At 38.1% G+C, this 12,857-nt stretch overlaps 1 protein-coding gene across 4 annotated transcripts in view; it reads right to left on the bottom strand.

The window, feature by feature from the left end:
* Positions 1–12,857, bottom strand: part of LOC139148262 (neural-cadherin-like) — an 81,309-nt gene that overhangs the window by 2,477 nt on the left and 65,975 nt on the right. For 2 of the 4 annotated variants that reach the window (XM_070719610.1, XM_070719609.1), the window contains 15 exons: positions 12,647–12,783; positions 11,241–11,480; positions 10,451–10,636; positions 9,918–9,974; positions 8,509–8,612; positions 7,931–8,341; positions 7,057–7,322; positions 5,985–6,327; positions 5,225–5,340; positions 4,662–4,975; positions 3,685–3,857; positions 2,905–3,178; positions 1,850–2,027; positions 1,129–1,367; positions 251–547 (listed from right to left, as the gene is read on the bottom strand). In XM_070719610.1, the coding sequence (XP_070575711.1) occupies positions 251–547; positions 1,129–1,367; positions 1,850–2,027; positions 2,905–3,178; positions 3,685–3,857; positions 4,662–4,975; positions 5,225–5,340; positions 5,985–6,327; positions 7,057–7,322; positions 7,931–8,341; positions 8,509–8,612; positions 9,918–9,974; positions 10,451–10,636; positions 11,241–11,480; positions 12,647–12,783 (3,335 nt within the window). The remainder of the gene's footprint in view (positions 1–250; positions 548–1,128; positions 1,368–1,849; positions 2,028–2,904; positions 3,179–3,684; positions 3,858–4,661; positions 4,976–5,224; positions 5,341–5,984; positions 6,328–7,056; positions 7,323–7,930; positions 8,342–8,508; positions 8,613–9,917; positions 9,975–10,450; positions 10,637–11,240; positions 11,481–12,646; positions 12,784–12,857) is intronic. The other 2 variants (XM_070719613.1, XM_070719611.1) reach the window with 1 other exon arrangement.

Here is a 12,857-nt window from a genome sequence, read left to right as displayed (position 1 = left end):
ATGGACTGATAAAGAAGGTCATATGGCAATTTCTAGTATGTACACAAAAATATACAGTGACAACCTAAAGGTTACCCCAGCAAACCACCTTGGCCAGCAAAAGAGTGAAGTTGAACTTGACACTTAAGTCATGTCATGTTTTGTATCTAAAGAACTAACAACTGATTTACACCTGATTTAGGCATCTTTTTTGACGAACAATACACAACAAAGAAGATGGACTTTGTCTTTTCCAATGTCAAATACATACCTGGCGGTGGCCTGGCTCTAGTTCTGGGTACTTCTCTCTCAGGTTGTCTATCAGTCGGTGGTACATCCCTTGCCCTCACTTGCGGCTCTTTGACTTTCTTGACAGGAGTCTCATCTACCCTGTCTGAATCCACTGGTACACTCAACGGCCTTATATCGAACACATCCTGATCACCTTCTCCGCCGCCTTCATCGTCGTAGACAATCATGTTTTCACGAATATCATCATCGTAGTAGTCGTGTGCCAGGGTGTCTTTCTCTCGCTTGCGTTTATAAATGATGCAGACAAGTACTAGAACTGTACAACATAGAAACATAAATTTTAATGCAAGTTCATGACAAAACCACCATAATTACAGATAAACATTCCTTTTGAGGCAATCTGGAATACTTGAGGAGATTGTCTTACACAAACATCCTTAGATACTTAGATGAGGCCAGAGGAAAGAAAGTTGTTCCTAGGACTTTTGGCAAGGTACAGAGGTGATATGCGAACCTTATTTGTTATTTTGTTTTTATGAACCATACTGTCTACCATAATAGAGGCATTGCATATACAGGCAATGTAGACAGAGCAAATTCTGGGCTTTTCTGCATGCTCACAGAAAAAAAACATAAAACCTTAAAAAATATGCACAACAAAAATGCCCTAAAAGCAGTGTTGTCTTTTTAACATCCTAAAGGTCATGTTCAACATTTGCGTTTTTCCATTTCTCATTTTTCGCGGCAGAAGTATACATTTGCCGCAATGTCAAAAAATTTCCAAATTGGCTAAAGTAGAAACAGCTATTCTACGGAACAAGTTAATAATTCAATAAACCGATGTGGTTTTGTCAACCAGAAGTATTAACACACAACTAATAAAACATAAATACTTACTAAGGAGGATGAGCAGACATACAAGAATAGATATTCCGGCACCTAGACTGAGCGTAGCTCTGCCGTACCATGCCTCTGGAGTCCGGAGTTCACAGTGAATGCCAGAAAATCCAGGTGGACATACACAGATGTAACCATTGACGCCATCGATGCACTCTCCTCCATTGAGACATGGATCACTCAAACATTCATCAATTTCGATGCAAGTGCCATTGAAATACTCCTCTCCGATCGGACACCTAGTTGAGGAGAAAACGGTTACCTCTGTAAGAAACTGAATACCTGACAAGTCTGTCATTCTAAAAGTCTAGTTAAAATGTTGATACTCCTGTACCACCAATGAGAGTTTAAGGACATATCTAACTTGTGTTAATATTCTTATATTTTCGTTCAGACAAAAATAAATAAATTTTGTTTTTTTTCTCCCTAAACCATGTTGACAGACAAAGTATTCACTTTGCTGAAAAATCCCACTGTTGAAAATGAATTCTAGTCCGGATCAAAACTCAGCCATCAACGATAACACTGAACATTAGATACATACAGGCTGTATTGCCAAGGTGAACACTGGGGCATTTAACATGATTGCGGGAATGAAACAAGGAACAGCCTGGACATACAAAAAGAGTACATCTACCAGAAAATACATAAAAGTACAGCTACTGGAAATGTTATATATAGATGTAAAACCTACAAACAGAAACCACGAGAGCAAACTTACCGACAGATATATTCCCTCCAGAGATCAAAACACACAAACGGATCTGGACATGGGTCGCTGTCGCACACATCTGAGTAGCAACCGTAGGTGACCCCATCAGAGGGCATTGCTATGGTACCATCTGTATCATTTTCCATACCGAGGTAGGTGTTACTTATTCGAGGATCCATCATACAACCTAAACACAAAATTCATTCAGTGATCAGTATTTCTGAAAATGGTTTCACAGATTACAGTAACTACATAGTTATAATCTGGGCTTTTGATAATTTGCATGGAAAGTTCTTACAACACTGCATGGCAATGGTTATCAATCTGTGAATATACACAAGTCATGTTTCGGGCCAACGTGCAAATGCATGCACAAACACACACACACACACAATTTACCAAAATTACTGAACTGACAGCAAATCCATAGACATCTGGTTTGCTGGGATACAATTTTTTTTCATCACTGATACACGGAGCAAACAAACGCAGTAGGGTTCGCATTTACAGTAATGATTTTTTTGGACAACTTGTAAAGCACAAGTTCAATTCAATTCACACTCACAGAAATGTAGTTTTGTCAAGAACAGTGTGGAATGGTAGATAACCATTGATCAGACAGGTTAAGTTGTTATATTCAAACATTTCATGGTAAATTTTCCCGTTCAAGTCCAACCAACAACACAGTTAAAAGTCCTTTGGCTTAGAAGATTTGTGAATTCTTTGAGTCAAATTAGAAATTTCTGGAATGTTCTCCCTGTGAATTCTACACCGATATGCTTGATAGAGTTGTAAATTTCTTGGCATCAAAGAGTACACATGCAAGCTAACAGTTCATCATACTGGCTTACAAGTCACACTACACACATGATATGTTCTTATGTAAATTTCAACAGATGCCATACAGGATGTGGTTGCTCAAATACTGTAAAAGCAACATGTTGAGGTTTCTCAAATCTTGCGGAAGCAAATTCATCCCTCACAGAGGTACTACCACAATAAACAGTAGACAGATATATTCTGTTCATTATTGAATCTTCATTCACAAAATCTTGATAACTCACCTACGAAATTACTTGTAATTTGCTGTACATCTACCTGTGCTCCAAGTACCAATGAAGTTCTATCCACGGTTAATTCGTAGAAATCACCCATCCTGGATTCCATTTCCCGGACTCCTCCACCTCCATCAACCTTCACATGGAAGTGGTTCCCGTACCGCTCCAAAACAATGGAATGCCATCCACCATTGTCCATTGGATAGTTAGACAAAACCATGTACCAGCCTGCTCCAGTGTCGCCAAGGTTATAGTGCGTTACCAGGTAGCCATTTTGAAGCTGTTCAAGAAATGAAGAATATTGAAGAAATTTCAAGATTCATGTGTGTTGCACATCAAAGTTATTTTTGATCAACATTTGGCCGTTGTTGTACATTACAAAAATGACAGAGTTTGATGGGATGCTCATACTTTTGCACAGAAAAGAAGCTCATATCTGTATATCAAGGCAGTCCTTACAGAAAAGATACTGCCTGTCTTCAGTACACTATTTTTGGTGAATAAATCCATTGTAGGCACACTCAGCCGTGTTCCCGCTTAATTTGGTTATCATTTATACGGCTTCTGACTCATCATCTGCTAGACCTATAAAATGGCAAACTCGCTGGGTTGTGGCAAAATATTTGGTGATAAAAGGATTTGTTGACCTTTACTATACATGTTAGCATGTATTAATCATATTAAGCATGTTTCTTGTCTTAATATCTTAGTTCTGCAATTATCCCGGCATTTATGTTCAAAAGTTAACACCACAGGGTCAACTCCGTACATTGACAACTTTCCTACCTGCAATCGGATGAATTCCCACTGATTTTCATCGGATATGTGCCAGACAAGTCCTTCTTGGTCTCTGGTACGGATCACGATGTGGTATTCTGATATGTAGTCATCCAGAGGTACTGTATCAGCTAACACATATGTAATGTAACTCTCTTCCTCAAAGTCATAGGCAGGTGTTTCTGAAAATTGAAGCGCAAAGTCACGGTGAATTTTACCATTCGATCAAAGTGTGGCTTCATCTATTGATTTACTTCACATTCTAGTATATATTCTAATATATCTTTTTATCTGTCCTGCTCTGAGATTACTTCTTAAGAGCAGTACAAATAATTTAATTAAAGACTTGGTTCTTTCCACTTTAATCAAAGAATAGGTGTTATGTCTGCCACAGTTTTCAGTGTCCAATTATTTTGGTATGGAGCTCAATCAGAAGTAGATTCCCCAAGTTACTTGCACTGGACTATTCAAGGTCTTCCTGGTTAAGGGAAGTGTTCTATCTATCATTTTGACAAGCATGATGGTGTATACAGTATAGCCTTGCCATATCTAGGTGTTTCAAATGTAAACAACTGACTGTTCTTTTGTTAAGGTCGGTAAGCAGTGAAATGTTACCTCATGTTTACCCGGTTCCTCTCCGTATATGAGTGCAATCAGATTGGGGACAGCAGAAATGTTACTGTCACTGAGCTTCCCCTATCATTTACCAAACTTACCCAACCTTAGCAAAAACACTGACTAAAGAATGTGGCACAAGGCTCTACAGCTGGCTGAATTATCCATCACAATTGTGGCCTGTTACAGTCTTACGCACGGTATTGAATATTATATTCTGCTTCTAACAGAATAATATTATTTGATAGACACATGAGGCTACCTGCATTGTGCTCATATTTCAAACTATACAACGCTGACGATAAGACACTCTGACAATATGTTATCCTCAATGACACCCACCATGACAAACTATTAACAGCTTCATTTACCTAATTCACAGCTATCCCCATGGAAACCAGGGAAGCAAATACAATAGTAGTCATCCCAGCTTCCGATGCAGGTTCCGTTGCCACAGAGATAGGAGCCATCGTCGTCATAGCAATGTCTGTCTGTTCGTTTACAGCCAGCGTCACTATTCAGAGACTTGGACGGGGAGTGAAGATCATACAGTTTACTGTCTTGATCAAAGTTTTTAATACAACCGTCAAAGGAGTTTTCAGCATAATTGAAGTCATCTGGGTAGGTATAGTCACTGTCTTCGATCACTCCACCCAACTGCAGAGGCATATTGGTATTCAAAAATCTGAATAAAATTGAAAGGTTGAAGTTAAGAACTGATGGTCTCAGAAACGGACAAACACTCTTTAAGGTTGAAAAAGATTTTCAACAAAATTAACATTGATGAAAAGCTATTAACTCTAAAAAAAACCAAGCGGCCAATTTCACAACCTCAGTTTTTCATTTCTCTTCTGATATTGACACTTCTGTTTTCAGCTCAGCTTCAATAAATTCAGATACTCAGATAATGTTGTGCATTTTTTGGCTTACTCACTTATTATCACCGGGTGTCGTTCCTGTAGCTTTGCATGAAGACGTATCAATGGTACTGGAGGAGTCTGATTCGTCCACCACAGCAGTTTTACATCTGTCAATCATGAACTCTACCTCCTGTGTAAACATCACAGTACACAAAATACCAAATCAACATTGCGGTTCTCGACTGCATAAGCTTTGTCAACATCGTTACAATTTGTTTCCTGAACAGTGGCAATTCTGAGCAAGAGGATGTTCAAGAGTTATGGGGAAGACACTGTGTTACTGCTACGATTGAAAGTGCTGGTCGCATGACATAAGGTGATATTACAATAACAAAAGTAATTTGCCCCATGACCATATGATATTCATGTGCTTGCTCAAACCAACTTGTGAAACAAATCGCAGACGCCAACAGAATCATCGTCTTCTTATTCTGTAAATGCACTTGTGATCCTGCCACTTTCCAAATGATATAGCTGGCATGCAACATATTTACAAATATTAATATTAATGAAAGCTGTGCAGAAAACATATTTACTCCTGTCTAGTGATGCAGTGTCATGCTCCGTTGAATCCTAGGCTAGTGATGGGCCAGAAAAGCTACTATCGCCATTTGGTGGCTGTCTCATGTCAAGTGTAAGCTATTGCACCTCTTACAAGATTATACTACTCTGACTCTTCCAAATGATCTTGCACAGGTTCAATATTACAGGAAAATTGTTCTGACCATGAACTATTGTTTATAAGCTTGCAAACATGCTATGCAAATTAATCACCTGTCCATTTCTGTACACATCAACTCTGTGCCATTTTCCATCATTGAGATCAGGCGGGTTTGGTATCTCAAATGTCTGTGTGCCCGATCCCAAATTTAACCAAAGTTTTGGTTTCCCATTGACCAACTCCACTGCCATGAAGTCTTCTGGTTCGTAAGAAAACAGTTCAGTCATTGGACCGTTGTACATCAAGATACCATTTGGCTCTTCGGTGATGAATTCAAAACTTGTCCGCGTCTGTTCACACTGTTGCAACGTCTCATACCAAGCATAGCCTTGCCCGTCAAAACTACGCTTCAGATCTTGGCAGTCTGGGCCATCAAAACCCTGATGACATTTGCATCTGCAGATTATAAAGACAAAGGTTATATATTCCTAATCCATCAAAGAAAGCACTGTATGTACCCCATTCAGGCCGTACTTTCACGTAACACACTCAAATCACCCCTCTACATAATGGTTACTGCCCGAGGGGTTATTACTTTATATCATGGGAGTTCAAAATTACGTTTTGTGATCAATGGGAAGTGCAGGCCCTGAGAGAGGGTTTATCATCCTTTATGTATAGGCCAATTTCTGATGGTAAAATAGCTGGCTAAAATTCATGAGCACCAACTCAATTTGTCAGGTGTCCCACTAACACTTACTGTGACATATTTAAAATAAATTTTTGGTCATCAAGAGATACACACAGAGTTTGGTTAATGGTTTCTGATAGTTATGCTGGTTAGAGCTGGTAAAATACTCTGAACTAGATTCAACATCTGTTTATTGTAGAAGTAGCTCAAATACAATCAGGTCTATGTAAGTTTTTGTACAACTCACGTCCTCTCTTCTGCGTACAGATTTATCTTATAATTTTCCTATGTTACAACTCTCTTTTGTAGATGTATTTTCAATTCTTTCTTTTTGTCAGTCTAGATGAAAGTGACACAAAAGGAGACTGGTCTTGATCCCTAATTTCCTATGAACTGGTCCAAAATTACCATTGATAACAATGGGTATGGGCCAAACCATAGTGGTGAGAGGGTTGATCACAATGCACTGTCTTGTTATCATCAGCAATACTTACACATAGCCGTAGGGTGTATCTGTACATGTTCCCCCGTTGTAACATGGATTGGATTCACAAGTGCCTCTGACAACTTCTCTAGCACCACAGACGCATCGCCCTTCTTGGATTGTGGTGACTGCTATGAAGGTAGAGCCACCAGAATCCACCAAGGTTGGATTGACATCGGCCATGAAGAAATTTGTGCATGATGATTCACATGCTGCTTCATTGAGACACAGATCGATTGGTACCATGCCGATATCGATGCCCACCATTTCTTCAATCTGCAGAGAGTGTAACAGAGATTATTTGCACTGGGAATGTACGAAAAATCATTATTTCTGACAAGATACGAGGGAACATTGTCAGGATAGCCATTGGCGTTTTACAAGACTGGTCACTTTGTCAAACCCCTGAAAGCAAAAATCTAAACAAACTAACTTAATTACCTGACAATTGTCAAAGAAAATTGGGTTCAGGCATATCTGAGAGACAAATCTAAGCATAAAAATTGCCATAAAAAAATGGCCTAGTGTTCAACTTGGTCGTATATGTGTATATATCAAACAACCATGTTCTTGTTGAACTGCTGAATTTTAGTCCAGGCTAGAATTCATTAGTTAACAATAACATTGCCTGATGTATATACTGAATGTGTTGGTTTGTCTGATTCTTTGTGTACTCAGGTGCTTTTACAAAAAGAATATGGGAAATATATATATTTTACAGATCAAAACCAAAAAAAAACATTTTCCAAAAGTTACAGTTATTGATTCTTCATGTATTTGACAGACATTTGTAAATTGGACTGATGAAGCCACACGTTACTTTATCTTGGGACAAAGTCAGAATCTGTGAAAAGCTATATCATACATCATTGTGGATATCTCACCTCTTCTTTGTTGTGTCTGACTCGCATATTCATGGTTTCTGGAGGATAGTAAGGCGACCCATGGGCTGACCATCTGACATCACAGGCAGGCTCTTGTGAACCAGCCACGTTGATTACACTGAATACGTCAACGTTGTCGTACTTTGCTGGCAAGTACAAAGCCAGTGCTTCACGGAAGAGTTCACGTTTACTCTTGCCATCCTCTGGAACTGCTATGAAGTCTTCAGCACTTGTGCCGACAACTCTGATGGATCCCGAACTCATCACGGCCTCCTCCGGGATTTCCTGAACGGTGACAATCACGGTGGAATTCTGATCCGGCCAGATTCCATCTGTGACAAGCACTGTGAATTCATAGACACCGTCTGGACAGCCTGGTAGTATGTATATCATACCCGTGTCTTCATCAACCTGGAATGAGGAATCAATGACAGGGAATGATGAAAAAACAGAGTTCTATTCAGACAAGAATTTTCAGGAAGGAAATCTACTGACATGCATGTTACTTGCATCTGTTTTCTTATTGTGCAAATCTCAACATTTGACAGATGTGATAGAGAAAAGTTAAAGTGCCTTACCCAGAAATATTCCGGATCATCTCCGACAATATAGTACTTTTTCTCATCCTTGTCGTCTGGATCCGGAGCATACACAACTCCGATCTCACTCTCTGGAATCTCCCCTGTCAAAAAAAATCCAGAGAAATATCATCAGTATTCAAAGCGACAAAAAATACAACAGACAAGACATGGACACTAATGTCCCTAAGATAGCAATCTTGTACACATACATGTTACACAACAATGCTGACATTTTTAATTATAATTAACATTATTTCTTTACAAACAAGAAAATTTAGTAAGATCTAAACAAACACAATCTGTTAGATTCGAATATGCAAAGTTAGACATAAAAAGTTGAGAACGTCAGACACAGATAGTTGAGAATGTCAAAGTTAGTGAGAAACATAAATTATCATACGATAACCATTACTTCTGTAACATATGATACACAACTTACTAGACAGTATTGATTTATAGGTAACATTCTTCTTACATCAATCTTAACCATTAAAAGATCATTAATCTTATTTTTAGAGATGCTGTGTCATTGCGAAGGTATGCTTGAAATGGTTGTACTTTTAGCAATACACAGAAAATATTTTTTTGTATGACAAAATTGTTCAGGTCTAAATTCAATACTTATCACCAAAGTTGACAACAACCAACCAACAACAACCTAAACTTTGCCATTGTTTCCATAGAGCTCACTCATCCTAGTGAACTTTCACTTATAATTAATCTGGATTCACAATGTATTTCACCTTACATATAACTGACATGTACTCTTATTTCACTTTACCGTTCACATATTTCATTTTAGGAGACAGAAGCTCTATTTGGGTTACAACTATACTAAAAGACAACGAGCGTTACCATACAAATGCTACACAAATGATACACACAGTCTACAACAAACGCTGTTAGATGAAATTTCACAAGTTAAAGGCCCAGTAACTGTAACTCTTTTTTGTTTAAAGTTTGTTCTTAGGTATCAACTATAATTTCTCTATCAGCTTCCTACAGCATATTGAAAATGTACATTTGGTCCACCAAGTCTGATTGTATGTGTATAAAATGCATCTTTATTGTTGAAAAATCGAATCTTATTGGTCCTGAATTTATATACCACACATCTAATTTGTACCAATGGTGTTGAATGCATACTTTCCCACATTCTGGGAAGCAAAATAGGAAACTATAGTTGAATATGGAACAAACACTGGAAAACTTTCCAAGTTCATGTTACTGGGGTTTTAATGAAAGATCAACATTCAACTCTTCACTAAAAATTAATACAAGTATATTAGTGTATGAAAGGTAATGAAAAATTAGGAAACTGATTAACGTATCGATGGATTTCAAATTCAATGAAATGGGGTTTTTTTGTGGTTACATAGAGTGCATATGTATGAACTGTGATATACCATTTACATCTTGATCCTTCATTGCTGGTTTTCCAATCATAAATTCTGGAATTTCACCTGCGTCAAGTCAATGAGACATGATTGTGGCAATTATTGGAACGTGTGAAGCATGCATGATTTTGCACCATCAAGTGACTATGACAACAGACTGTGGTGGGCAGGACTTGAAATCAGTGTGCTGGGTGACACTTGAAGAGCAAAGCAGATGAAATGCTTGCAAAACTGGCACAGGAAAATGCATATTTAGGACACCTCACAGTTTCCCATAATCTGTGTGGGAAACATGCCAGTCACTCTAACTCAATGCAAGATATTGGACAGATTCTGGGGATCCATAAACTGCACAGTTTGGTTGAGGGCGAACAATTGTTGAAGTGGGCACACTTTAACATTTTTGAAATCTTGACTTTCTCATGGCTTTGGCTGAGTATGAGTTGAGTGGTTAGAACCAACCATTTTTGAATGAATGTGAATCTTTATAGCTAACTGTTATAAAATAGATGAAACTGACAAGTTGTGAATTCTGCCTGTACCTTTGTAGTTGTATACAAATATTTCTTTAGTTCCTGCTTCATGAGGATTGTCGTTTTCATCATCAATTTCAATGGTCAATGTCTCAGTTCCTGACAGACCGTGTCTGTCGGCCATGACCACTGACATGTAGTGGAACTTCTGTTCTTCTCTGTCGAAGGTCAGCCTTGTATGTATCTCTGCCACATCTGTCAGAAATAAACCAGAAAGTTCACTCAGTCCAACACATTCACAAGGGACAGATGCACGGGAAGGGTCACCTACTAAAGTAATTCCTGCAAAGGAATTGTGTTTTTGAGCAGTGATGACTGACTCCAAAAAAAAAGGGATGACCAATTTAACCCTTTCACCACCATGGTTTGGCCCAACCCCATTGTTATCAATGGTGACATGGACTTGTTTACCGGAAATTGGGGTGAACAGGTTAAAACCAAACTCTGACAGAATGCAAGAATCAGTGGCATTGACAAAGTACGATTTTCCTATGATGTCGCAGTTTTCTCATTAATATGAAAAATAAACATCTCTGTGTCATTTTATGCTTAATTCCTTGAAACTGTGCATGCAATATTGATGAAAATAGTACTTTGTTGCAATATGTTACGTAAGCTTCTATCATATAAGGTATGTCATAAGGTCTAACCATATACTGCAGTAGAGAACAATGGCGCAACACACAATTCATTCCAATTTTGTTCCCATTCGCAAAAATTATATATACAATGCTACATTCAGTGACAGACCTGAAACTTTAAAATTTAAATATTCCTAAAATGTTAATCATCTATTTACCTCCAATCTGCCCAAAAGTGAAATTATCCAAAATGTTATTCCAGTTGTCAACCCAGTAAGTGAATGGTGGGCCATTATCCGGTCCATCCGGATCAACAGCACTGATCGTTTCCACATGAATTCCAGGAGGTTGGTTTTCCATCACCAATGGCCGATAGTCTTCAGCAAAATGTGGCGGGTTATCATTGATGTCCAGAATTGTCACATCAAATGTAGCATTTCCAGTTAAACTAGGGGGTCCTGCATGCCAGACGAGAAATGAATACTATGCAAAACTGTTCAACATCAATGGCAAATTTTTGACCTTATTCTTTGACCTTTGGCATTGTTCTCACCGTTAAAGTTTTCAACTGAATTCTAAATCTTCAAAAAAATGCACCTTTGTTAAATGTCATATTAAGGAATACACACAACAAAGCATTAACGACTTCATCCCGTGTTTACTTCATACAACATTCTACACAGTAGATGAAAATGCTTAAAATATATGTGGACAAGTCATGAATGACACAATCCCTGCAAATAACTTGCCATAATAAGTTGACGAAGTGTTGTTAACATACATGTGAATAGCATATAAAGTTTAAAGTGTGTACTCAGACCTCTTCCTACGGATGATGAACTTCAAGGGAGGCAGTCGTCGGAACTCTGCTCAATGGTTGCCAGGGACCCCTACGACTGATGTAAACACTGTATCTAGGGTACGTTGGCGATTTATGAAAGTTAAAACATGTGTGCTAATCATGAATAGCGTAAAACTTAAATGCTGCAGCTATGTTGACTTGATGCATCTAGATATCATGCATGAAATACATTGTTTGTAAACAAGAAAGTCACACATGCGCAGTTCCGACAACGGCCTCCCCCTAAGATTAATTTTCAATGCTAGATCATCACAGAGCTCAAGTTCTTTTCAGTTATATTCACAAATTAAAGGCAAAGATGTGTGTGTGCATGTCTTCCAAGGTAAATCAAATCAGTGGCTGTTTTCAACTTTTTAACTTTCCCGACATCACAGGCTCTGGACATCAAAATCTTTCTTTCTCAAATGACCGTCAGGTGGCCATATTGGATTACATCACAAAACACAAACAAATATGAAAAAATTGATTCATCTAATATTGTGAATTGGGCTTGTGACAATTGTTCACATACAGGATCTATATATGCATTAATTAATGACTGTGTTTGGGAATTTAACATCAACTTCCACAAATTAGAGTGAAGAAGCTTTGTGTTTTTCTCCTCCAAAGTTGCACTATAGGAGTTTAGAAATTTGAAAAAAAATGGACTTAATATCTTTGAAGGTTGTGCCAGATGTACAGTAAATCCTTGTGAGGAGACTAAAACACTGCTAACATTGGCAGACTTGTCTGATAGTATAGCACAACGCAAAAAATACTTACCAACATCTATGGCTTGTACAAGTAAGGTATAATACTCAACCGTTTCTCTATCTAGCTCATTGAAGACATGTACACTGCCATTCTCCGGTCCAACATAGAACTGATTTTCTGGATCTGTCCAATCTGCTATGTAGTAGCTAGAGGTGTGAAAATTAAACCAACAATCCAATCACTGTCTGGTTTCTGCTGTTAAAAGTTAGGATGAAATTTG

Source organism: Ptychodera flava, chromosome 13 (assembly GCF_041260155.1).
Source record: "Ptychodera flava strain L36383 chromosome 13, AS_Pfla_20210202, whole genome shotgun sequence".
NCBI lineage: Eukaryota > Metazoa > Hemichordata > Enteropneusta > Ptychoderidae > Ptychodera > Ptychodera flava.
The sequence above is the reverse complement of the archived record's forward strand: the minus strand, read 5'-3'. Positions and strand labels throughout refer to the sequence as shown.